Here is a 24,523-nt window from a genome sequence, read left to right as displayed (position 1 = left end):
CCACCATGTTGCTCTTTTAGGAAATTCGCAACAATACAAACTGCTCTGGAGGACCGGACCTAAAGAACGCCAGGCAAGGGAGAAACCCAGCTCGTCTGTCTGCCGCTGCGATAGATGCAACTACGTCAACATTTACCTCAGCTAACTAGCACATTTTAACTATCTAACATAGACACGTAAATAATGACAATCTCTGTATACTGAGGAATATTAAATTCTGCCCATGTTTTCATATACAATAAATCTAGGGCTGTACAAATAATCAAAATTCCATTTCGATTTCAGCCTCCAGTGATTATGACAAAACCTCAACCATGATAAAACAACTAGTGTCATATCCGCCCCCTTCCAGCAGTTCCACAGTCATTCCTCCACAAAGCTCAGTTTCACATGAAAATCAGGGAGAGTGTGTAACGTAAATTTTGCAGATGAAAATTCCTAGCTAAAAAAACTTGGAATTTTGCCACTTATATTAAGGGCATGTACCGATTTACATTTGTTTTGACAACTGAAGTAAGATGGTTGTGCACCCTTGTGTATTCGATATATACAGCATATACATATAGAAATATACGCTTGTATATCATCACATCTCCTGTGTTCACATCTGATAGCAGATATTTGTTTGCTGTGTGAGCTGTACTGTGAAACAGGCAATCAGTGCAGAGATCATCGTTAATATTCATGACCCTTACAAATAAGGTAAAAAAAAGACATGTATTTTATGGGCAAATCCAAAGGTTATAAAGGAACATGTAAAACCATTTCTGGAGAATTTCTGCAAGTCACATGTCTTCTATGTGGATATCAAAGAACAATTTAACACATTGAATGAAATAATTAAATGGTAGTTTTACATTACAAAGATGAATTTGTGCAAAGCTGTGTGGAGGATCAGGCACCATATAGTCTTTACTGCCCTACAATGACTATATGCTGTAGGGAGGATCATTGCATGTCTAAAAATATCCTGGCCTGAAACCTGAAATCACTACACTCCTTGTAACTGTTTAATGCACAGCCTCAGCCTACCCCTGTCACAAGTTTCTGATCAGGGAGGCACACAATCTGATAAAGCTTAAGACAAGGAGGTTTCTTCTTCTTTTCATAGAAAACAGTTTAACTTTGGGAAAAAATTGGCTTATGATATTAATACCTACAGTAGTTGTAGAGGGAGCTATTGGCATTCCACAAGCTCCTTCGCAAAGCACATGCTGTATTTATCAGAGTGGGTAACCAAAGTTCAAAGAGTCTTTTAATTAATAATAATAATAATAAATGTTTTTTTTACTTTCTTCCAAAGTTTATCACTGCTCTGTTTTCATGGCATCTCATTTTTAGTTTTCACTTTGATGTGTTGTTTCACATTTTTTTTATGGAAACCCATAACAGGTGCATGCACTGTTTAAAATTAGTATTTCTGACACCCAGACTCATTTGAAAACCAGTTTACTAAGTTTCTCCAGGTATGCTTCAATGCAAGTTTCAGGTAACAAATTTACTAGAAGGCGCTGTTTAAATTATTTGTGAAATTATCTGAAATACGTTACTTAGGGTGTGTTCGGCTGTGTTTAGCTTCAGATACACGTCCTTCACTGCGATCACATGAACCTTGATTTTACATTGCTTTTAGCTTTTGTGGAACCGTGCTTAACCAAACTCAAACTTGAGTGTTCTGCATCACAAGGTGGAAAGAGTACTGAATAATCATCCTCAAGTCAATGTACCATTACTTGCCTAAAGTTTAGTGCAGGTACAGTAAAATGATCAGGTGTAAATATTACTTAAATATAAAATATAAGTAAAAAGTAGCTCTTTTAAATAGGGTTGGGTACTGAAGCCCAGTGCCATTATGGCATAGGTACCCATGTAAGCGGTATGCAGACTGAATCAGCATATGCATTTCAGTGCCTAATTTCGATGCCAATGCTGCTGCAACAAGGACATAAGAAGCATCAAGGGGTACAACAAAGGCACACATAGGTACACATTGTGTCACACTATCTGTAAATATTTCATTCTAAACAACTTTGAAGGATACGAACTTCATCGGCGTCTAAAGTAATCTAAAGTAATCTAATGTATGGCTATATTTTACAAGCAAGGATTTTGACACAGCAACATGCAGCAGCTTTAAAACGTTAAAAAAAGCGTTAAAAGTTGTGTTTAAGGGGGGAAACACGACAAAGTTAATAAAACATTTGAGGGCACATGGAATCAACTTAAAGGCAGAGGAATGCACTGTCTTTAACAGGGTGCAGCATCGTCTGGCACTTTCATTGAGTCTGTTTCCATGGACAGCAATACTCTAATTTTAATATGATTAAGACAATACTTTGAATAAGAGTCTACCATTTAAACAGCCATTTCTGATTACCTTAAACAACCACAGACACCCGAGTCATGAAATGAGGTTTTTTTTTTTTTTCCATTTAGGGTGCGGTATCAAATTCCATTAAAACAACACACTTCGAGCAGTCCTTACTTCATATTCTCATCCAATACCACAGTTTGTAAGGGGGTACGAACAATATGTTGCTGAATGAAAGTAAAACGATCTGTAGTTAATGGCAAAAATTAAAAATGAAACACCTAACATTACATGAAACTCCAGAGTAAACGTGGAAAGTGTGGTGACGCAACATTAATCGAGCTATGTGCTATAATTGAAATGGGATCATGAAAGGAACATTCAAAAAGCAACTCATGCAAACACCTTAATTATATTATTGTCTTATTCAGATTAAAGGATATAATTGCAAATGACATATACTGATGTCCATGTAATCATAGTCACAAGCACAAACCCTAGAAAAAAGGTATCACCTGATTTTGATGACGGCCTTTCTACAGGTTAGTAGTAAGCTAATGTAATGTTAATTGCATAATGCAAATCTGAAATTCATCCTAACAAACAAATGATCAAAAGAAATATATTAATGCAATTCAATTCAAATGTATAAAATATTCATTGACGTTTTACTTTAAACTTTAATTATATTGTTCAATTTAAATAATAAAAAATACTTTTTTTTGTCAAATGAAAGATTTTTCTAGAGTCATGCACCATAATTCTGTGGCTCAAAAGTATTGGTTTAGGCACCCGTACCGTTTTAAAAGTATCGATTTAGCACCGGTATCGAAATAACCCCAAACGATACCCATCCCTATATTTTAAGTACTCAAGAGTAGTGAGTATTGAGTAGTACCCTGTGACAGGCTGATGGGTTTGCATGCAATTTGTGCACTTGAGTGAAAACGTAACATTCTGTAGTGGACCAAAACTGTACTCAAGAGAAAGTAAAAGTACTATTTAGTAAAATACAATTGCTGAGTAAAACTACTCAGTTACAGAAATTTGAGTATTTGTAACTTGTTACTTTACACCACTGCAAGTACAACACTGTACAAATTGAGTTACTACGCAAACTGACCACATTTTAATGTGTATATCAATATGGAGACTATTAAGCTGTTTTGTGTTATTTATTTTGTTTTGTGCAAAGAACTGCATGAGTATAATCCTTTATTTATTGATAATATGTCCCTGTAAATATCATTAATGTCAAAAGAAACAAAAATAGTTCTGTAACGTTCATTTTACATAGAATTCTGCAGCCAAACATATGTTGAAGTGTGTTTTTGCAGTTTCACAAAAACAAATATAGGCTGAAGCACCTATTTCTAATGAGCATGTGTTGCATTTCTGTCAGCACACAAACTTACAGTGGACCAGACTGAATACACTGAGAGCAAACTGAAGTAGAATGTCATGCGAAGGGTTATACACATGAATTTTCAATATATTTAATCATGGGTTAAGATTAACATGTTTCAGCCATGTCAGTAGAGTTATGACATTATAAAATAAACTTAAATTAAAATAATAATAATAAAAAAATCAAGGTGCCAAAATGCATACCACAGCTACAGCAGATCTAGAGCTGAAAGAGCTTTAACAGGCTGCTGGCAAAGCTTCAGGCCTTTTGAACTTGCTATGTTTGCTGATGGGCAGCATGTGGATCAGAAAAATAAAGATGTTCTCATGTTGAAACCATCCCCAGACTGTAAGAAGAGTTGGCACACTCATCATAACACACATGGACACTGCTGCCCAATGGCAAAACACAACTATTCCATGCAATATTAATCTGTGCAGTCAATAATAATGAGTATGGGGATAATCAGGTGGATAGCCTACTAGCCTATGTGTTCCAATAAACAAATAATATGTTGGCTTTTATGAAGCTTTTCGGATTTTTGAGATTTATTAAAAATGGCGTTACAACATCAACAACTTTTCCTCTGGTTATGTATCCAGGACCACTCCTAACATTTAACTCCATCCCTACAAGCTGTCATTCATCTGTCACCTCTTTTACAAGCACTGCCCACATCTCAAAATCCAACCAACAACCAATAAATGATACTAAATACCCTCCTTTTTTGTTCTTTTTTGATTGAACTTGAGCTCTGTTTGTTTATTGATTTTAACAAATGGGCAACAGTAAAAGCAGGTTTGTTGTCTGAAATTTTTTGAGCCTATCAACTTTTGACAACTTCCAGAGGTAGATAAAATGCATTTGACTGGACTGCTTTGGTAGTGCAAACATTCATGTGTTCAAATAGCCATTAAAGTTTGTCTTCTCTTTGCCACATTATCAAAACTCCCAGCATTATGTGTAGTTATGATTATCTAAGCAGAAACGAAAGCTCCTGTTCTCACCTGTTTCCTTTGACTTTTTGGACTGATTTCACAATATTAAATTTTACATGATTATAAAAAGCAAATACATCCACACAAATAAATCCGTAAAGTGATTGAAAGTAGACGAAAAGGTGAATAAAAACTATTTAAAATATTATTAAATGCTGTATAATAGAGTGAATATTGTTTTCAACACATTTTTAAATAACATAATAGTTTTAATAACTAATTTCTAATAACTGATTTATTATTTTAGTACATAATATTATATTAATTGGTTATTTTGCAAGATACTAGTATTCAACTTAAAGTGAAATTTAAAGGCTTAACTAGGTTAATTAGGTTAACAATGTAAGTTTGGTTAATTTGACAAGTAATTAGACAACAGAGGTTTGTTCTGTAGCCTGGAAAAATAATATTGACCTTTAAATCCTTTAAAAAATTGTAAAATGCTTTTATTGATTTGGAACTAATAGAAATAATAGGTTATAGGAAAAAATATATAATAGAAAATACTGTGAAAATGTTCTTGCTCTATTAAACATCACTGAAACATATTTGAAAAAGAATTAGCATTTAACCAAATGATGGAGTGCTAAATGTTGCCTTATATATACAAATATACGTAAATAATTAACAACCGGACATTGACAGGCCATCATGAAAAATTGCAATGTGACCTTTGTTATGGAAATACCAGAAGCTTGAATCCAGTTAATGAACATTTCACCCTAAGGCACCATTATTCATCTGAATGTTTTCAAATGAACATAGGTTAAAAGGAGCACCAATAACAAAAAAAATTAATGTAAATAAGCAGATGTGTTAATACTTTACTTTTTCTTTCACACATACATTAAGTGTCAGTTTGTGAGTATTAACTCATAGCCACTCACAGACTCTGAACACATTTTCTTCATTAACCTCAAGTCATTCACTGTGGGACACCAGTTGGTTATTTTACAACTAACAAACCATACCTAATTGATGTGGGACTTTAGCACTGTCAAATGGTCACATTTAAGCCTTACAACTATGGGAAAAAAATAAATGTGGCTTTAAAATAAAGCATGTTTTAATTGAAGCAACATGCCCATGGGAAGACCGTACACTTGTGAATTGCACATGAGGAACTTGTAATACAAACAAGGACACTCCCACTCATCTAAAGGGGTTTGGTTAAAGTGTCTTGCACCATAAATGAGGCACAAATCACAATTTAATCTCTGCATTTAATCTCCCCCAATTTATACAGTAAAATCAAATGCACACTTACTGCGTTGACCTCTGTTGTAAGGATAAGTACTACAAGACACAACAGAAAACACCTGCAATATAAGGAAAAATGTATTAATATGTGTGCAAATATGTGTGTTCTACAACAAAGTAACAACAGGATTTACCTTAATGTGTTCCAGTGCTGCAGATGATTCTCACCCTCCATGCGAGCCTAAAAACAGATGAAATCTCTCCTTCAACCCAAATGCCAGTGTCCCGTTACAGCATACTCAATGATCTGTAGATTACAAATTGGCTGAAGTTAGTTCTCGCAGTTTAAAGCCATGTGGGCATTAAGCACTGCATCTTTGCAGATAGCTCCTAGCTGAAATATCCAGCTAGTCTTTTTAGATGTGTTTCAAACATGGTAACTAGATATTCCAACCTGCCAATAGCTTAAAATACCGTCATGACCCAAGTATAAACTTATTTTATTCTCGAACTGATTGCGTACACATCGATCAATATTAAAACCAGTATAAGCAAACAAAAACAAGCTAACATGTTACCCTAACATGACACACTCTGCTAATGTATCAAATGACTTTAAACAGACCATGTGGTTATTATAAGATCGCGTTTGACAACAATGTCAGACATTTAAACGCGATGTTTTGTGTTACTTCTTGCAGTGAAGTGACGGTTTAAGTTTACCTCAGATCTCGCACTCTCCAGTAGCACGCGCTCCGCGTTCGCGCCTCAGGAAAGTTGGTAGTCTCACCTAAAATCCACCCTGCAAAGGCTTTTTAAAGAGGAAATACAGATCTCCGAGACTTAAACTTCTCCTAACAATGTTGAAACGCGAGTGATAGTTGTTCCTAACGGTTGTGTCGGTGCGTATTGATGGGTGGTCGTGGTTTGACAGGGGGTGTGGTGGGCTCTTCTACAAGACTTTACTTTCAACAACAGCCACATAACGTTTAGGGCAAAGATGCAGACTAACGTATAGTTCAGGCTCGGGAAGAAGGAAGGCGAGAATTGCTTGAAACGGAGAAGAATCCGTCATCAGCGTGTCCTTTTGGACATTATTCATTGGTGTGAAGATGCGGCTTCCATGTGTCACTGTTTTTCTCCTCGCAGTCTTCTTGAGCATAGACGAGAGTACAGCTAAGGTAAGCGCAACGGAAAAACTAAGTTATGATCATCCATATATTTGTTATACTAATGTCAGATTCGGACATAAAAGTTCCGTTATACGCTATGGGGCTCAAGTCGCGCGCACAGATAAGTGCGTATAACTTGCGCGCGACTTGTTTGCGCTCAAGTTCCACTTTAGTTTATGCGAGAATGTTCATGAAAATTAAAAACTCGAATGCATCATATGTGTATTCTTCGACAGAAATTCCCACCAAAAAGCTATATACTTCTACGAACCTAAATACTTCTATTGATATCACGACTTAAAGCTGTCTGCAAATAAAATTATGAGCTCCAAATGTATGCTTCATGCAATCTATAACATGACAACTATATATATATATATATATATATATATATATATATATATATATATATATATATATATATATATATATATATATATATAATTAGGTGAATAATTTATAGTCTCGAATTTGACTGGATTGCGTCTTGTTCTTATTTAGGATGCTCACATAAATCTTGGTATATTGTGTATTTCTGCTCTGGCTTTTCTCTTGGTTTATATGTGCCACTCCTTTTTGGTCTCATCTGGGGGTTGTATTACTCCTTCACCTTCACCCCCACCCTCTAAGTTGAATTTCAAAGTACTTTATTTGCTTGACTGAAATAAAATAACGATAAAATTAATAACATCTGGGACAGGAAAAAAAATAGTTCCAGTAATGTTATAAAAGTTAAATAAAAAAATAAAAATAATAATAATAATCAGCACCATGCAGCAATGAAACAAACATCCAAAAGAACACTAACACGTGCATTTGATCTGTTTCTGGAGATTATGAAAGCCATAAAATGAGGATTTCAAACTATTTCCCTCTAGTATGAACAACTGTTTGTGTCATAGCGCATGTAAAAGCCACTAATAGGTGCCACATTTGTTTCAAAGCTTACTTCACAATCATCAGGTTCAATATAGTATGAATTGCGGGAAAATTAGGAATGAACATGGGAAAAAAATGCCATTGGGAAATATTTTGCTTGTCTGCGATATATACTGTGATGCATGTTATAGTTAATGCTATGATATAATTTCTCAGTTTATAACTTGAATTTCACCACTATTTGGAACTAATTCATCCTCTTTGATTGATTGGGATTACTTTGTAATAGGAAATCTGCATAAAATACAATAAACAAATCACAATAGGTGAATAAAATTGAACAAACATGCAAATGAAATAAAGTGTGATTTATGGTATTATTGTGAAATCTAACAGTATTGAGGTATATAAATTCAATAATCATACGTAAAATAACACTATAGTCTTCATTGTATAAACAATTAAAAACAATTAATCAGTGTTAAAGCGTCAAACTTTATAACTTCTTGGTTTAAATTCGCTTGGAATCTTGCAAAGCCTTAAAAGACGTTTCTGAATGAAGGTATTTTATGATAAAATTTTGCAATGACCCCACAAATTGCATGTGAAAATATGGGCACATTTGCATATTGTGGTATTGATTCTAAACCTATATATTGTGGAGCCTTAATATGAATAATTATAGTATGTATGTAATCTGAACTTACTGTCATGTGACCTATGGCATCAGTTCCATTGCTTCGCTTCCATTCACAAATCCTCTCCAAGTGAAGTAATACATCATTTGATCACTTAGTAATTCATCCAGGTACTTTTGACCTACTGTTTTATAAATACTAATTTAAACATTTTATTTTAGCTTGACTAATGTTTCTTGCAGGGCATGCCTGCCTTTGTAAGCCAGGTCTACCTTTTTCTATGGCTAAAACAGCAGACAACCTTGGCTTCTCATTCAGCTTGTTGTACGCTTGCGTGCACATTGCTATGGTTAACACAAAACTTGTGTAAACATATCCATTACCATCTGGACTTTGTTTTCCATGTGTTTAAATGAAGAAACCAGTATAACTGAATGGGTCTTACTACATTATTCTCTCAAAACCAAGAATGAAATAGATGTTTTCTCCTGCACGTAGTTGCATGAAGTCATACAGTAGATGCAGTAGTTTGAGAGCACTTTACTGGTCGTGTGTTTTTATTGGGTGGAGATGCTGTGGGGTGGGGTTTCGTGAGGAGCACGTGCAGAGTTAGAATTCGGGAAGTGACAGGTGTTTGGATGATCTGGAATGATTTATTGTGGCAATGATTGATTCACAAAAATGTTACATTTGGCAGTTTGATGGAATTCGTGAATGCATGCAGGCTTATCAACTAAATAAATAAACTCCTCTCGATGCTGCAGTTATCTTTAGGAGTATATCTGTCTGAATAGTATTTACTACTTTCTGTTTTCAAAGTACAGTAAAGCTAACTAATGCCCCAGAATAGAAGATTTTTTTCAATTATGAAACTGCAATTTATTTATTTATTTATTTTAGAAATCAATTTCTATTTTTACATATTTTTTGTAAATATCTGACAGGAAATAAGATTGTCATAATTTTTTCACATGATTTTTTGAAGACACACACTAACATGTCATTCAGTGTAATAGTTAGCGTGTGTATATTTATTTGTTAACTTATTTATTAAAATACTTTTTTTATGGATTACAAAATGCTAATTAATTATCATTTGAAATGGTTTTTAAATGTTTTTTTGTGATAATGGGCAAGTTTTTTTTTTATTGTGTTTTGGACAAAAAGTTCAATACATTACAGGTATTCAATGAAACTACACAGAAACAAATGAACATAATAAAAAATTATGAAGAAAAAGAAATGGATAAAAAATAATAATAAAATAATCTTAATTTTAAAAAAAAGTATAATAAATAAATAAAATAAAAAACCTACAGGGGTAGGGGGGTGGGGTGTTGGGGGTAATGAGCAAGTTTTACCCATTATTACCCATACTTGTTAGATGGATGGATGGATGGATGGATGGATGGATGGATGGATGGATGGATGGATGGATGGATGGATGGATGGATGGATGGATAGATAGATAGATAGATAGATAGATAGATAGATAGATAGATAGATAGATAGATAGATAGATAGATAGATAGATAGATAGATAGATAGATAGATAGATAGATAGGTAGATTGATTGATTGATTGAGTGATTGAACAATAACGAATAGACAAATAATTACTTTGTGTCCACCACCACTAAAATAAATGTTTAAAACAATCTATAAACTATAAAATATAGAAGTCACAGAAATATCTCTGCTTCAGTCTATGCCTTATTTAAATGTCTAATAGATAGATAGATGGATAGATGGGTGGATGGATGGATATTAAAAGACAAAAAATATTTTCCCCTTTTTGATATTTTGACTTTTGACAATGATACATTTACACAGCAGGCATTTTTTGTTTTTAAAAGATGTCTAATAGATGTCTACACATCTATACACATAGTCGTCTTGGCTGAAACAAGACTAAATTTAGGCTGTCAGTAAAAATCTAATAGACGTCTAAGAATAGACCAAAACTAGACTAGTCATCAAACAAACAGAAATGAATGACTGCACATATAAAGTCTGTCTAATCTGTCTATTTGACTTCTAGTCTAGTTTTGGGCTATTCTTAGTTGTCGATGAAATTTTCACTGACAGCCCAAGTCTTGTTTTAGCCAAGCTGTCTACATTTTGCTGTCTTCTACACATCTATTAAACACAAAATTGTTTGCTGGGTACTTAGTTGTTATTATCATTGATGGTATAAATATATTATTTGTAATATTGTTATTTGCTCTTCATGAAAGTGCAGTGGATGTCTCATGTTTGACCCACACTTGAATTTTCTCTGAAAGTGTGTGAATCCGTAATCTCTTGTCACTTTCCAGTGAAACAGCTATAATTTGCCACTCACAGCTGCCTCTCTGTCACCTCAGCGCTGTTGGGTAATTGATGCCATTTGCGAGTGGTATATAAAAGTCAGGTTTGTGAACACTGTTATAACAACTATAATAACAAGAACCCGCGAACAACAAGTTTTACTCTGTATTGTCTGTGACAAACACCAAAAGGTGTACCCATTTGTTGCTGCCTTGCTTTGGAGGAATGTAATAGAAAACAAAATCTGTGAATTCTATTGAATCGAGTTAGTTACATATTCTAGTTAACAAATAAGTAACTAGAAATGCTAATCTCTCAAAAAATCGCTATTCAGTAATAACAAACAACTAGCAATGTGACCATGATTCTGAGCTCGATCAGTTTTTCTGGATTTCTCAGTAAAATGGATGGAAAAGAACTAGTGTGTATTGCAGAATCCACCCCAAATCCTTGCGACATTGGTGGCGTGTGAGTGTGGTTCACCATAAATCATGTGTTTGTTTTTCCTCTTGGGAGTCTAAATATTTGGTAAAACGAAATGTTCATGAGGACTAAAGATGTGCTTTCAGAACATTCACTCTTTGAGCAGATTGACCAGGCTGATTCTTGCAAATACAAGGGCTGAAGAATATTCCTAGCAAACGAATTTAATTATTCATTGCCTGTCTTAAAAAAGTCACCACCAGGACTTAACTAAACAAACTGATTAGTTTCCCTAATTAATGCAAAAACAATTCAAGGATAATTATGTTTCAGCTGATAACATTTTATTTTTTACCTAACTACAGCTGCGGTCTCACTGGGCTTTTCCTCCCATAGACTTCCATTCATACGCACGCGAAAGCGTCAGACCGGAAACGCAGGGTCATGTGTTAAGTTTCGCAGTTCGCTGCGGTGCAAAGTTCAAGCTTGGTGAACTCTGACCTGCAAAATCGCATCACTTGACTGCGTGACACCAATCAAGGATCAAAACATGATCTCTCTGGACAGAAATTTGAAACATGGAGCAATCGCTCGCTTTTTTAAATGTCTAATCATCTTGTTTAATCCCGCCCCTTTTCGCAGTCCCATACGACAGAATTTCGCACACACAAAGCCCAGTGTGACCGCAGCTTAATGCACAGAGTAGCTTTTTCTTTCCTAATTCTTGTTGGCATGTATCAAACAATGACATTTACAAAGGAGATGGCTAAAATGACTTAAATTGGGTTAAGAACTGTTCAAAATTTTAGTAAAAGCTGGAAGTATAACGGGGAACCATCATTTTTAAGGAAGAAATGTGGTCAGAAATAAATCTGTGTTGTTCAATATTTTTCAATCAGGTAAAGGTCTGGTGAATTAAAACTAAACATAGCCTCAGTATAACTTAGGCTATGTTTAATTGTGGAAATAAGAGCATTTCCTCATGCAAAATGTAAGCGTAACTCAGGGAATTGGAACTGAACATCTGTGTAGCCTTAAGAAAAGCACTTATCAGTGAAGCCAATTGGGAAAAAACAAACTTCTGTTTGTATTGAACTCTGGAGCAATGGAAGAAGGTCATGTGGTCTGACAAATCCAGATGTACCTTGTAACCTTCTAATGGATGCACCATGGTAAAATGATGAAGTGATGCACCCATCAGCCTGCCAAACAAGCCTGTTATCTGGAGATGCTGCAGTTGGTCAGATCTACATAGGTTCAGTGATGTTATGTGCCAAAATAGTTATTTATTCATCTTTAGATTTTTTTTTTCCCAATAGTATACGGGCATATTCCAAGATGACATGGACTGGCCAACAGAGAGTCCAGAACTTAACCCTACTCAGAATCTTTAGGATGTGCTGGAAAAGCACTTACTTTGCGCGGTGATTTGACTCTTCCTTCATCAATACAAGATCTTGGCTTAAAATGAACTCCAGATGAAAATTGTTGTGAAATTTGAAGAAGCAGATTGAAACAATGCCATGATCAATAATCAAAGCTAAAGGAAGTCCAATAAAATATTAGTGTGATTTTTCTTTTTGAACAGACAGTGTATTATACAGTAAATGCGTGTTTCAGCAGAACAGACATAGCCTTCATTACTTGTTTATTTGTTAAAAAACTCTTTATTCATGCATTAATGGAAGACTGGTGAGTCTTGGTTGAATACCACAGTATGTTTTTAGAAGCTTGTTTATCAGTTGTGATTCGCATGGTCTCACGTGTCTCCAGTTCATATCAGATTAGTGGGACTGCCCCAAGCACTCTTCCTGTAGTTAACTCATTTCATTAAAGCGAGCACAGATTAGATTCCCCCTCTTGAGTGCAGTGCAGAAAACAGCCAAAGTAAATGAAGGTGAACTCTGTAAACTTAACCGATAAGTGCAATACCTCTAAAACCACAGTGCGTGAAAGACACACCCTAAAAAAAAATAATTGGAGGACCAGCTTACACCTACTCACATCGTCTTGATCAGTAAGACTACCATCCAGGGGTGCGTTTCCCAAACAACAACGTAACTCGCGGCTGAACTACCATAGTACGACGCAGCTTTTGGGAAAAGAACGATGACGAGTGTTTCCCAAAACCCCTAGTTTCTCTGTCGCAGATCCATCGATTGAACCACGTTAGTTATAGCGTAAAAACATACATAATGATGCTCTAAACGAGGTGGAATAACAACTTGTTTAGAGAAGAATTCCATAATTTATTGGTGCAAATTATATTGTTTTACACAAACACGTATTAAAATAAAATCCAATATTAGTTTTGGTGAAAACATGCACTTGCTTTCCATATAAGTTTAATTATATGTAAACGGCACATATAGAGGCCATGTTTCCTTTACAAATATTATAGAGAACATTACATATTCTATTCTAAAACATCAAATCATTTACAAAAGCTAACACGTATTCTAATATCATAAATAAATCATATAAATAAATAATGAGGCTATTTATTTAAAAAATTATATTTAATATGTATTATTTATTAGCAAATGAAAAAAATCCTACTTTAATAATAATAATAATATTAATGATGATGATGACGATTATTATTATTCATGCATTCATTCATTCATTCATTCATTCATTTTCTTTTCGGCTTAGTCCCTTTATTAATCCAGGGTTGCCACAGCGGAATGAACCACCTAAATAATAATTATAATAATAACAAGTAGGATATTGTTTATTATATATATATATATATATATATATATATATATATATATATATATATATATATATATATATATATATATATATATATATATATATATATATATATTGTTTAAAAAAATATATATTATATATATATATATTTTTTTTACATTTATTTATTTATTTTTTTTAAGTCTACTTTTACAATTTGACAACCCTTTAGTTTGCATGGTCAAAAACATCTGGAGTTTTAAAAAATACTTGTACATTGCTTGTAATGCTATATTATCACCAAATACTATATTCGTTTTTGGCATCTTCCAATTCTTTCAATTAAAATGGTTTTAGATTTCTATTTGTAACTGATTATAGGCATCACTGATTTGATTATAATTTTGTAAGTTTTAATTGACACCAATGTTAGAATGTTAATTTAATGTTGTTTTGACATCAAGGTGGTTTACATACATTGTAGGCAGGGCTTGACATTAGCACCCGCCAAATGCGGGTAGATTTCAGCTGTGGTGGGTTGGACAGTCACTCCCACTAGCCACTTTGGCTGGTTGAAGGTAATTTTGAAATTGTAGTTTTCTTAAAAAGCAGAGTTGAACAATAAGGATTGGCCAATGAGGGATGACAATAATAATTCTGTTCACGTGAGCAAAAGAAAGCAGGTGAACACCGAATGAAAGGATGATCACACGTATGGTTATACACAGGCAATCCTGACGCACTGACGAGGGCTTTAGGGTGAATGCTGATTTCAGGTGATGTGATACGCATGAGTGCTTGAAAGTTTGAAAAAGAAATTGTTCCTTGTGCGAAGCATCTGTGCCTGGAAATGCAAGTGGTGTGATTGGTTTTCTTTAAAATATACCAGACAAAAAGCAACGCTTGGTCACTGACAGTCCTGTTGCTCTCGAGAGCCCCAGATTTTTTTAAAGGTCTTTTTGTAAGCACATAGTATGTTTTTCACCTGCTTTCTTTTGCTTACAGTTATGTTGGGCTAAGAATTTTTTTTTATAATTGTTTAATTAATTTATTAATTAATTTATTTTTTTGGTGTGGCTAAAGAAAATTTTTGGTAAATCGTTAGTGTTGAGCCCTGAAAAGCCATGTGAAATAAAAACTAATAACAATGTGACACTATGAAACCAAAATCCATTTGCTCTTGTTCATTGAGCAAGCTCACACAACACACAAAAGTGAAATGAATGAGGAGGCTTGGGGACAACACAAAATATAAATCAAGTCATTTTAGCACGTCAAAGTCAAATTTTATGCCAATTAAATATATTTTTCCAACAACAAAACTGTGGCTAGTGAAAATGGCGAGTGGCTAGTAATGTTGGAAAACTACTAGCCACAGTTGCTGGCGATCAAAAAAGTTAATGTTAAGGCCTGATTGTACGGATACAAAGTCCAGTGTAAATTTGCAGTTGAAGCTTACAGATGAATATTTTTTTTATATTATAATAATATTTGTGCCATTATTCTAATATTTAAAAGGGCATAATTGTGTAGATATCATATGGACGTTTTGATTTTAACATCTAATCGATAAGCTTTTTGATGTTTTTTTTTTAATTAAAATATTAAGCTGTTATATCCTGTGTAAGCAAAGTCTATGCAAAGGATTGAACCATTACAAAAATGTATTTGGTAGTGTACATACAGCGAACATGCTCCCGGTTCATGACAAATGTACATGCTAGACAGAATAGAATGCCAAAAATGTAGTATACAGTATCTACGCGTTAAAACCATAAAACTCACATTCTGACACCTTTAAATACACACACTCTCCTGTTATTCTTCACATAGTTAATGCACAGCTTTATGTGCTGCAATCAGTCTTATCACATCCTCTGACAGTGAAAGAAGTACTTCCATTGACTTATGTGCTGCTGCGTATCTCTCGGGCCTTTGAGACTGGCTGCCCGTGAAAGTTTCTTGTGGGTGGGTTGTCCGTCTAATTCTTAGAAACCGCACATGTGGTGATGGGTGTGAGAGAAAGCGAGTGGGGAGAAGGAGGATGGACAAGGTCCAGTTGGAGGGGGAAAAAAACCCTGACGGACATGACTAGGCTTACACACTGTTCCACCTACACCAGATCGCTCTGTTCCTGCATCTCTCCAGAGAGGGTGGATGGAATGCTAGTGCAGAGGAAGCAACAGTCCTTTATCTGACCCAATCCCAGTTCCTTGCCCTCAATGTTTCTTTCTTATTCTCTGGTTTTATTTGTTTTCTTCTCTCTAGAAAATATTACATAGGCACATAAAACACTTGCATGTACATTTGTCAGCCAAGTAATGCCAATAAATGTGTTTTATAGGGTACTCGGAATTTGATATAAACGTAAATTATCTAAGTTGTTGGCTAAACTGTGAACAAAATGTTTGTTTGGATTGAATGTAGATTTTTTTTACTGTGATTTTTAGGCCTTGAAAGTCATGCATGGTGTGGAAATTGATATACTGACATATTTCTAGCTATGGTCAGCTCCAGAATGTTCTTTTTATGACTTGTTATAATAATGCATGTGACCTTGGACCACGAAACCTAAATGTGATTTTCTTTTCTTTCTTTTTTTGATGTATGGTTTATTAGGATTTATTTAATATTTGGCTCATTAATATTTAAAATATCTACATCTATATCTAATCTGAGGGTTCAAAAAATCTAGGTATTGATAAAATTGCATTTAAAACTGTCCAAATGAAGTGTTCAATCCATTCAATCCAAATCAATTCATTTTACTTATCAAAATTTATATATTTTACAGTAGAACATTCACAAAATATCTTTATGAAATATAATCTTTACCTAATATTCCAATCACTTTTGACATAAAAGGACAATTTTAATTTTTGACCTATACAATACGTATAGTTGGCTTTTGCCAAAAAAAAAATGCCCGTTTAATGAAAGACTTGCAACTACATAAAGGGAAAAATAGATATTGTGGTCATGAATATATATGTATTCCTTGACTTTTTAAAAGTCTGTTTATTTCCTCATTTTTGTTAAATAATGACTACAGTTACGACTTATTATTATTTTAAATGGATTTGGACCCAATTAATAAAAACCCAGGCTCATTCTGCAAATGTAGCCCTATATACATTTCTGGAGAGCACCAAATACATCCCAGGATGCCCCCCCTTTTTTTTTTTTGCAGTTTTTGCTTTGCGAAACCAACTTACCTAAATCCAACCAAGAGTGTTTTAAAAAGCACTGATTTACCAGCGCCCACCCACTTTTCTAAGCCTAACCAACAGTATTTTCAAAAGCAATCCAGAAAAAGAGAAGCCCCCTGATTTTTACCACGTTTTCACATTTTACCACATTCTCACCCTGTTATTTGCTTTTTTGTAAAAAATTTTGGCTTTTGTTTTTGTCCTTTTGTGCTTTTGTTTTGTTATCTGCTTTTTGGAACTGTTCTTCACCAAACTCAAACCCTATTGTCGCAGTCAACTCCTCTCTGCGTCTCAAGTAGTAGTAGTAGTAGCCTTCGTTTTAAAGATGAAATGCAGCCATATACGTACTTCTGGCAACATAATTTCATTCATTCATTCATTTTCTTTTCTGCTTAGTCCCTTTATTAATCAGGGGTCACCACAGCAGAATGAACCGCCAATTTATCCAGCATATATTTTACGCAGCGGATGCCCTTTCAGCTGCAACCCATCACTGGGAAACATCCATACACACTCATTCACATGCATACACTACAGACAATTTAGCCTACGGAATTGGCAACATAATTTGCGATTTCCAGAAATGTACTGCATACATATGGCTACGTTTTCAGAATGAGCCTATGTTGCCAAAAACAGAACGGGTAAACAAATAATCAGTCAATGAATCAGTCAATTGGTCTAGATTTACTGTTTGGTCGTAACATCTATTTTCCCCCTACACATCATGTTTGGAGCTCTGCACAAAATAATTGCAAACAGAAATAAAACAGTCATGGAAACCTTTTACTCCAAAATGTGAGTACTTATTGTAAAGACATTGTTTTCTCCTTCCAAAGTTCGCACAACTCTTTTTGGGAACGATTTGCTTTCTTTTTAATGAAACCTTTTCAGCAGGATTCTTGATGTGAAGGAAATAAACACACTTAAAGTGAACTCTCAAACATCAGATAACCTATTAACAGTTTTTATCTTAAAATCAATTCAGTGACATTTCAGTAATGGTTGTAAATGCATCCTCACAAGTACTGCATTTTTTTCTTTGACTGAATGTCAGCTGAAGCCCTAAGCTAAACTGAGAAACCCTGACCTATCAAGAGGGCCGTTGTTAAGTTCACAGGGCCTGGGAAAGAACTTCCATTGGTGTATCTCCAAATTTCATCTCAAGAACAACCTTGACTTTCCAGTTCATGAACTATTGCTTGATGCTTGTTTAACAGAGGCCAGCTAGTAAACTGGTTTGGTTCGATCCCTGCTCGGAGTGGGTTGGGTAGTTTAGGATCTTGGGAGTGAGGTTTGGGGGGGTGAGTGTAATAGAGGCCAGCTGTGCAGTAATATGCTGTACAGGTAAACCTCACTCCTCTGAACCCGAAAAGGTGCTTTGGCGACAGACACTAGAGGCCATGGTCTTTAGCCTCCTTGTTAACTCCCATGCGGAGAGTTGCCAGTTTGATCCCAGCTCGGAGCGGGTTGGGTGGTGTTGGACCGGTGGGATTACACTTGCCCTACATTGAAACAGGTGGCAATTTGTGATTACGGTAATCGCTTTTTTTGGGATAGCTGAGTATAAAGTCATCTCGGTAATGTGCTGTTTGAAGGAAAGTACATTTTATTACTGCTGATCATCATTTTAGGACAGTGAAATATAATGTGAAACGTTATACTCTTTAACATGCAGTAATCCGACCGCACACACAGCTTGTAAAAAGTCTTTTAATGGGCTCTAAGTCTATCATTTTCAGGGTGGTCCTGGGGGAAACACCGCACTTATTGATCCGCTGCCCGCAGAGTGTAATACGTTTTGCCATTATGTCAAGTCTTTACTTATTGGATTATCTCAGTGGTGTATTTACTAATACTGCGGAAATGAGGAGGCATAAAGCCCACCATGTACTTCAGCTGTGTGCATTCTGTGGTCTGCACAGTTTTCATGCCACAGTTTTTGTCATCAGAAGATTCTGAGGATGTCAACACACACACACACATAGAGAGCCCAGTTTTCGTCCACATGTACAAGAGTGCAGATGTGAGGTTAATGTTATCCACGTCAGTAATGCACGTGTCGAATTCATCCATCTGCACCCATCCACGGTTGAGGGTACTTTAAAAGCTGTGTCAACATGCTTGTACATGAGATGAAGCGGAGCATGGAAAAAGTATACACAGGACTTAACTGTAGCTAGGTTTCCATCCTAAATCTTTTTAAAGTTCACAAAGAAACTGCTTGTTTGTTATTTGAGAACTAAGGAATTTTTATTAGAAATTAACCATTTTCGTCTTTTGTTTCTCATGGGATACCTTAAAATGCACATTAACACACAGCTTGTGTTTTCTTGTAGCTCAAAAGGTCAAGCATGAAACTAACAATGCCAAGGTCATAGGTTCTGTTCCTTGGAAATTTTGAATAAATTACGTTGCTGAATTATTAGTACAACTTGTGCTATTGTGGTCACCTAACCACCTTGGTTCTGAATATGTTCAACTGAGTTCTGATTTAGTTACTTAATTTGTATATGTGTATTTATATATTTAAACAACAGTTCTGTCTTGTTTTCGGATCTTATTGGCTGAATGCCATGTGATATTCTGCAATATCAGAACTCGTACAGCCTCTTCACTCTTCTATATTACTCAAATATTGACAAATATTGCAGCTGTGGGACAACATAATGTACGTTTTTTTGGCTATTTATATTGGCATTTGGCTTTTATATTGGCAACTATGCAGTTTAATTATTAAAAAAAAGTGCCTATTTTAAATATTCATATTTTTGGAGATTCAGCACGTTGGTGGCCATCAGCCCGTCATACTAAGCAGAGCAAAGACGGTTGACGTTCTGCCACAAGATGGAGACAGAGACAGCATTATTAATCTTTAGGGGAGAAAAAGCTGCACAAATCATGATAAATCAGCTAAGGGACTTTCTGAGTCGATTTCCATCTTTTGTATTTTGTAGTGCTGTATTTCCACCAAATCTGCTAGTGTTTGCTTTGCTTTGGCTTTTCTGGGGTTAATTATTGTGATCTCCCGATTGCAACAGAGAAATACTTGGAAATCTCTATAGACTGATGGCGTTTTATGCTTTTACGCCTTTTAATATTAAAGTGTGAGCAAAATCACCTGTTTGTCATCACTTTAGACATTAAACTCATTCAAATACTAGCTTTAAAGTGACGTGTGTGAAGTAGCAACGCTTTCTGTTCTAACGGTCAGCTGCAGATGTGAATGAATGACAAACATTAGTTCCTCTTGCAAAAGTATTTTTGACACTTTTCGTGTTTGATTTTCATTTTTATATAAACAATTATGCCGTTGAACTGTTGTATAAATGCAATATCACACTCGTATTGTGATATGGCTGTATATCGTCACTGGTGGGACACAAAGGCACCTGGCTTGCAGCCTCAAGCCAACCTCCCACCATTGCCGATATACAGCCATATCGCACTGCTACTCATGTGATATTGCTCATATATATATATATATATATATATATATATATATATATATATATATATATATATATATATATATATATATATATATATATATATATATATATATATATATTACAAAACCTCAAGATAATGTCCAAATGTTTGATTTCATATGGTTTGATTTTTATTTACATTGGTTATGGTTTGTGCATAGTCAAACACCAGAGGCAAAGTGAGACGCTGCATACTTCGAATACATTGTTTTATATGAGAGTACACACACCTACCAGGACACCACAGAATGCCACTCAGATAATTTTCTGTTAAATTATTTGACTTAAATATTTGTTCATATACAGGTATGTTAATAATATTTCAACCTTGGCCTGGAATATGTATTGTGTATTTGCTTCTAATAAAACCATTTTTATTTTTTGTGGCTTGGATATATGAGTATATTAATTCTATATTCATATATATTTATTTTATATATTCGTTTCATTTGAGTAATATACCGTAGATAATCTAAACATTTATTTGATGATTAGAGTAACAATTTTGGAATTCTGTAACTAAATGTTACATGTCTAGTGTACAATACCTATGAAGACCTCCTTTTAGTATTTGTTACATCCTGTGACAAACAACCACATGCAAATAGGGAAGATCAGGATCTGGTGTTTGTCCTCCATTGTTATTTATGGCTTTCTTCTTCTTGTGAGAATAACATTGATTGCTACTTTCCAGCATAAATCACACCTACCAAGTAAGGGTGAAAATGGCAGTTAAAATACAAGCCTGATCAGGGTCACATGTTCCAAATCTCATTGTACTGTTCTATACTGATCTGTACCCCTCAGAGGAATTGAGCTAGTATTTTCATATATATTTATCAACCACTTCCAAGAGAGATTGCTACTATAAAATGGTGCAAAAAAATGGTGAAAAGTGAAACTTTTTAAAATTTGTGCTCTCACAATGTACTTGTTCCCTCTCACTGTCATAAATCCTGTGTATTTCACACTGTCTGAGGTATCGATTGCCTCATATTGGGTTGAGGGGGAACAGCCAAGGCACACAGGGAATCCCACAATCGCTTTTATTTGCTGGAATGTGGGCTGGAGCCTAGGCAATACCCATAGCGGATCATTTGGTCTTGCTAACTGGGACTCGGCCAGCATTACTGGACCATAATGCATGAGACAGACATCTGCCCTGTCAATCACAGAAGGATGACTCAGAGAGGATGTCTGCGGTAATGTTATTGTAAACTGAGGGCACAGTGCTTTATTTATTTATTTATTTTATTTTATATCACAGATGGCTCATTTGGTGCTCTAGGTATAATAAGACTTGACCACATTCTCAGAAAAGCTAGTAGGGGAGGTGGCTTCATTTAATTTAATTTAATTTCATTAAAATAAAATAAAATAAAATAAAATAAAATAAAATAAAATAAAATAAAATAAAATAAAATAAAATAAAATAAAATAAAATAAAGTCTGATACCATAGTTGGAATGTGTTATTTTGTCTTTAGTCCTTTAATAGAAGTACAGTTATCTTCTTCCTGACCTGGTGGCCTCTCTTTTTGAGAGATTGTACCTTCTGTTTCTCACCATGTATCCTAATGAAACCGGTAGGACTTGTATTGTTCTTGCTGGTTTGTTTATACAGCTGTCTTTGTGTGTCTTAAAACATTCTGTAATAAGTTTAGACTAGTCAGCACTGTTTTTACTCTAGGTCATAAAGCATAAAAAGTTAGCGTGGTTGGTCAGCTTGCTACTTTGTCATTAATGAGCAACATTGGAAACATTTTAAAAGAATTTTCAGCACATGATTTTTCAGCAAAACACTTTTCCTGACAATTTGATGCTTTTCCTCACACCCTTGAAAATCACAAAGCAGCTGTCTGACCAGAGTTGAACAGAATTTAGGTCTCATTTAAATGGAACAGTTCCAAGGTAAGAAAAAATGCTTAATGCAAAACAGGCTTTAAAAAAGCATTAAATGATACAATAAATGAACTTCCGGAAGATTCTAGATAAATTTGGACTCATTAAAAAGGATAAAAAAATGTTTCTGTTGCTATAAAGTTAAATCCTTTGAATATTTTGAATTTATAACACATGTACATAAATGTGACAATATTTGAGTACAATTAATGCTGTATAGAAAATATCTTGCCATTTTGGAAATATAAAGTCAGGCAAGTGCCACATGAAAAGGGTAATGCTCATTTGAAAGTAACATATCGCATACTGTAAACCCTAAATCTAACTGAAAACATCAATCAATAAAAGCAAACATGAACTGAAAGCACACTTACAGAATCAACTATGAAATATTAGCATTGAATCTCGTTTATATTGACTTAGCATTCATACCACAGGGTTGTACCAGGTAATCACCCAAGCAAGGTTATTATATCACATACAGTTGAATTCAGAATTATTAGCCCCCTTTGAATTTTTTTTTTCGTTTTTAAATATTTCTCAAATTATGTTTAACAGAGCAAGGAAGTTTTCACAGTATGTCTGACAATATTTTTTCTTCTAGAGAAAGTCTTATTTGTTCTATTTTGGCTAGAATAAAAGCAGATTAAATTTTTTTAAAAACCATTTTAAGGTCAAAATTATTAGCCCCTTTAAGCTGATTTTATTTTTGACTGTCTACAGAACAAACCATCAATAACCTAGTTAACCTAATTGACCTTTTAATGACACTTTAAGCTGTATATTATTGTCTTAAAAAATATCTAAAAAATCATTTACTGTCATCATGGCAAAGATAAAATTAATCAGTTATTAGAAGTTAGTTATTAAAACTAATTAACAGTGGGGCTAATAATTCTGACTTCATCTGTAGATATTTACATTAGATGTCACCTATGCTATTGTTGTCAATTGGAAGGAATGCGTCAATGGGCCGCCATTTTAGTACAGGGTAGCGCTCTCTTGAAATGAATGCAGGACCAAGGTGCAGTAGAGGACTGTGGCTATCCAGAGCCAGAGATATATACATATATACACATGTATCTATCATCTGGAGTTTTCTCAGTGGTCAGTATGCAAGTATTTTTTTAAATTATGAAAATTATAATTTTACATTACATTACATTACATTCCTGACAGAGAGCGTGTGTTTGTGTGCATGAAAATGTATTATCCTCCCTACCTGTTACATTTGATCTAATCCGTGTCCTGTAACACACCGCCTTTCACTTATAATTCTAACAGAGGGAGCGATTTGTTTGTGAATGAATCGCCGTTATGAACGACTCGTTCATTTAGCTGACATCAATACAAGTTTCTGGCAGCGCAGCGTCTTGTTGTCATATTTCATTTACATTATTTGCTTATTTTATTCAACAAAACTAGCATAAGCCTAGTGTTTAGTGTGAGTTGTTGCTACTTTGCCCTATAGTGAATGTAGACTGAGACTGTATTATCATCAGTAACGTTACTTGTTGAGCACAAAAGTTTGTAACATACAAAAACGTAAAAACGAAATCTTACCTATAAAATGTTCTGCCTTTGTGCTTTGTTTTCTTTGTTTGCTTGTTACTACACCCATACACAGCGCTAAAATCCAACACCTTCTCATTGGCTTTAGTCTTGACTAGTGCGGCTGAATGACATTTGTGCTGGGAGCACTGTACCAATGTGGCGGCACTATTGACGCATGCTCAGCGTCTGTATGCTCTATCTAGTGTATATATATATAAATATATATATATATATATATATATATATATATATATATATATATATATATATAGAGAGAGAGAGAGAGAGAGAGAGAGAGAGAGAGAGAGAGAGAGAGAGAGAGAGAGAGAGAGA

The 24,523-nt window shown here is 34.6% G+C and overlaps 2 protein-coding genes across 2 annotated transcripts in view; one reads left to right on the top strand and one right to left on the bottom strand.

The window, feature by feature from the left end:
• col4a2 (collagen, type IV, alpha 2) overlaps positions 1–6,831 on the bottom strand; it is a 159,036-nt gene extending 152,205 nt beyond the window's left edge. The window contains exons 1-3 of the mRNA XM_056464756.1: positions 6,641–6,831; positions 6,112–6,224; positions 5,985–6,036 (exon numbers count right to left, since the gene is read on the bottom strand). Of these exons, the coding sequence (XP_056320731.1) occupies positions 5,985–6,036; positions 6,112–6,152 (93 nt within the window). The 5' untranslated portion in view covers positions 6,153–6,224; positions 6,641–6,831. The remainder of the gene's footprint in view (positions 1–5,984; positions 6,037–6,111; positions 6,225–6,640) is intronic.
• Positions 6,832–6,876: 45 nt separating this feature from the next.
• The window catches only part of col4a1 (collagen, type IV, alpha 1), a 107,352-nt gene continuing 89,705 nt past the window's right edge, over positions 6,877–24,523 (top strand). Inside the window, exon 1 of the mRNA XM_056464757.1 lies at positions 6,877–7,098. Coding sequence (XP_056320732.1) covers positions 7,030–7,098 — 69 coding nt within the window. The 5' untranslated portion in view covers positions 6,877–7,029. The remainder of the gene's footprint in view (positions 7,099–24,523) is intronic.

The sequence above is a fragment of the Danio aesculapii genome, chromosome 9 (genome assembly GCF_903798145.1).
Source record: "Danio aesculapii chromosome 9, fDanAes4.1, whole genome shotgun sequence".
Lineage (NCBI taxonomy): Eukaryota > Metazoa > Chordata > Actinopteri > Cypriniformes > Danionidae > Danio > Danio aesculapii.
Note: the sequence above shows the minus strand (reverse complement) of the source record. Positions and strands in the feature narration are given on the sequence as shown.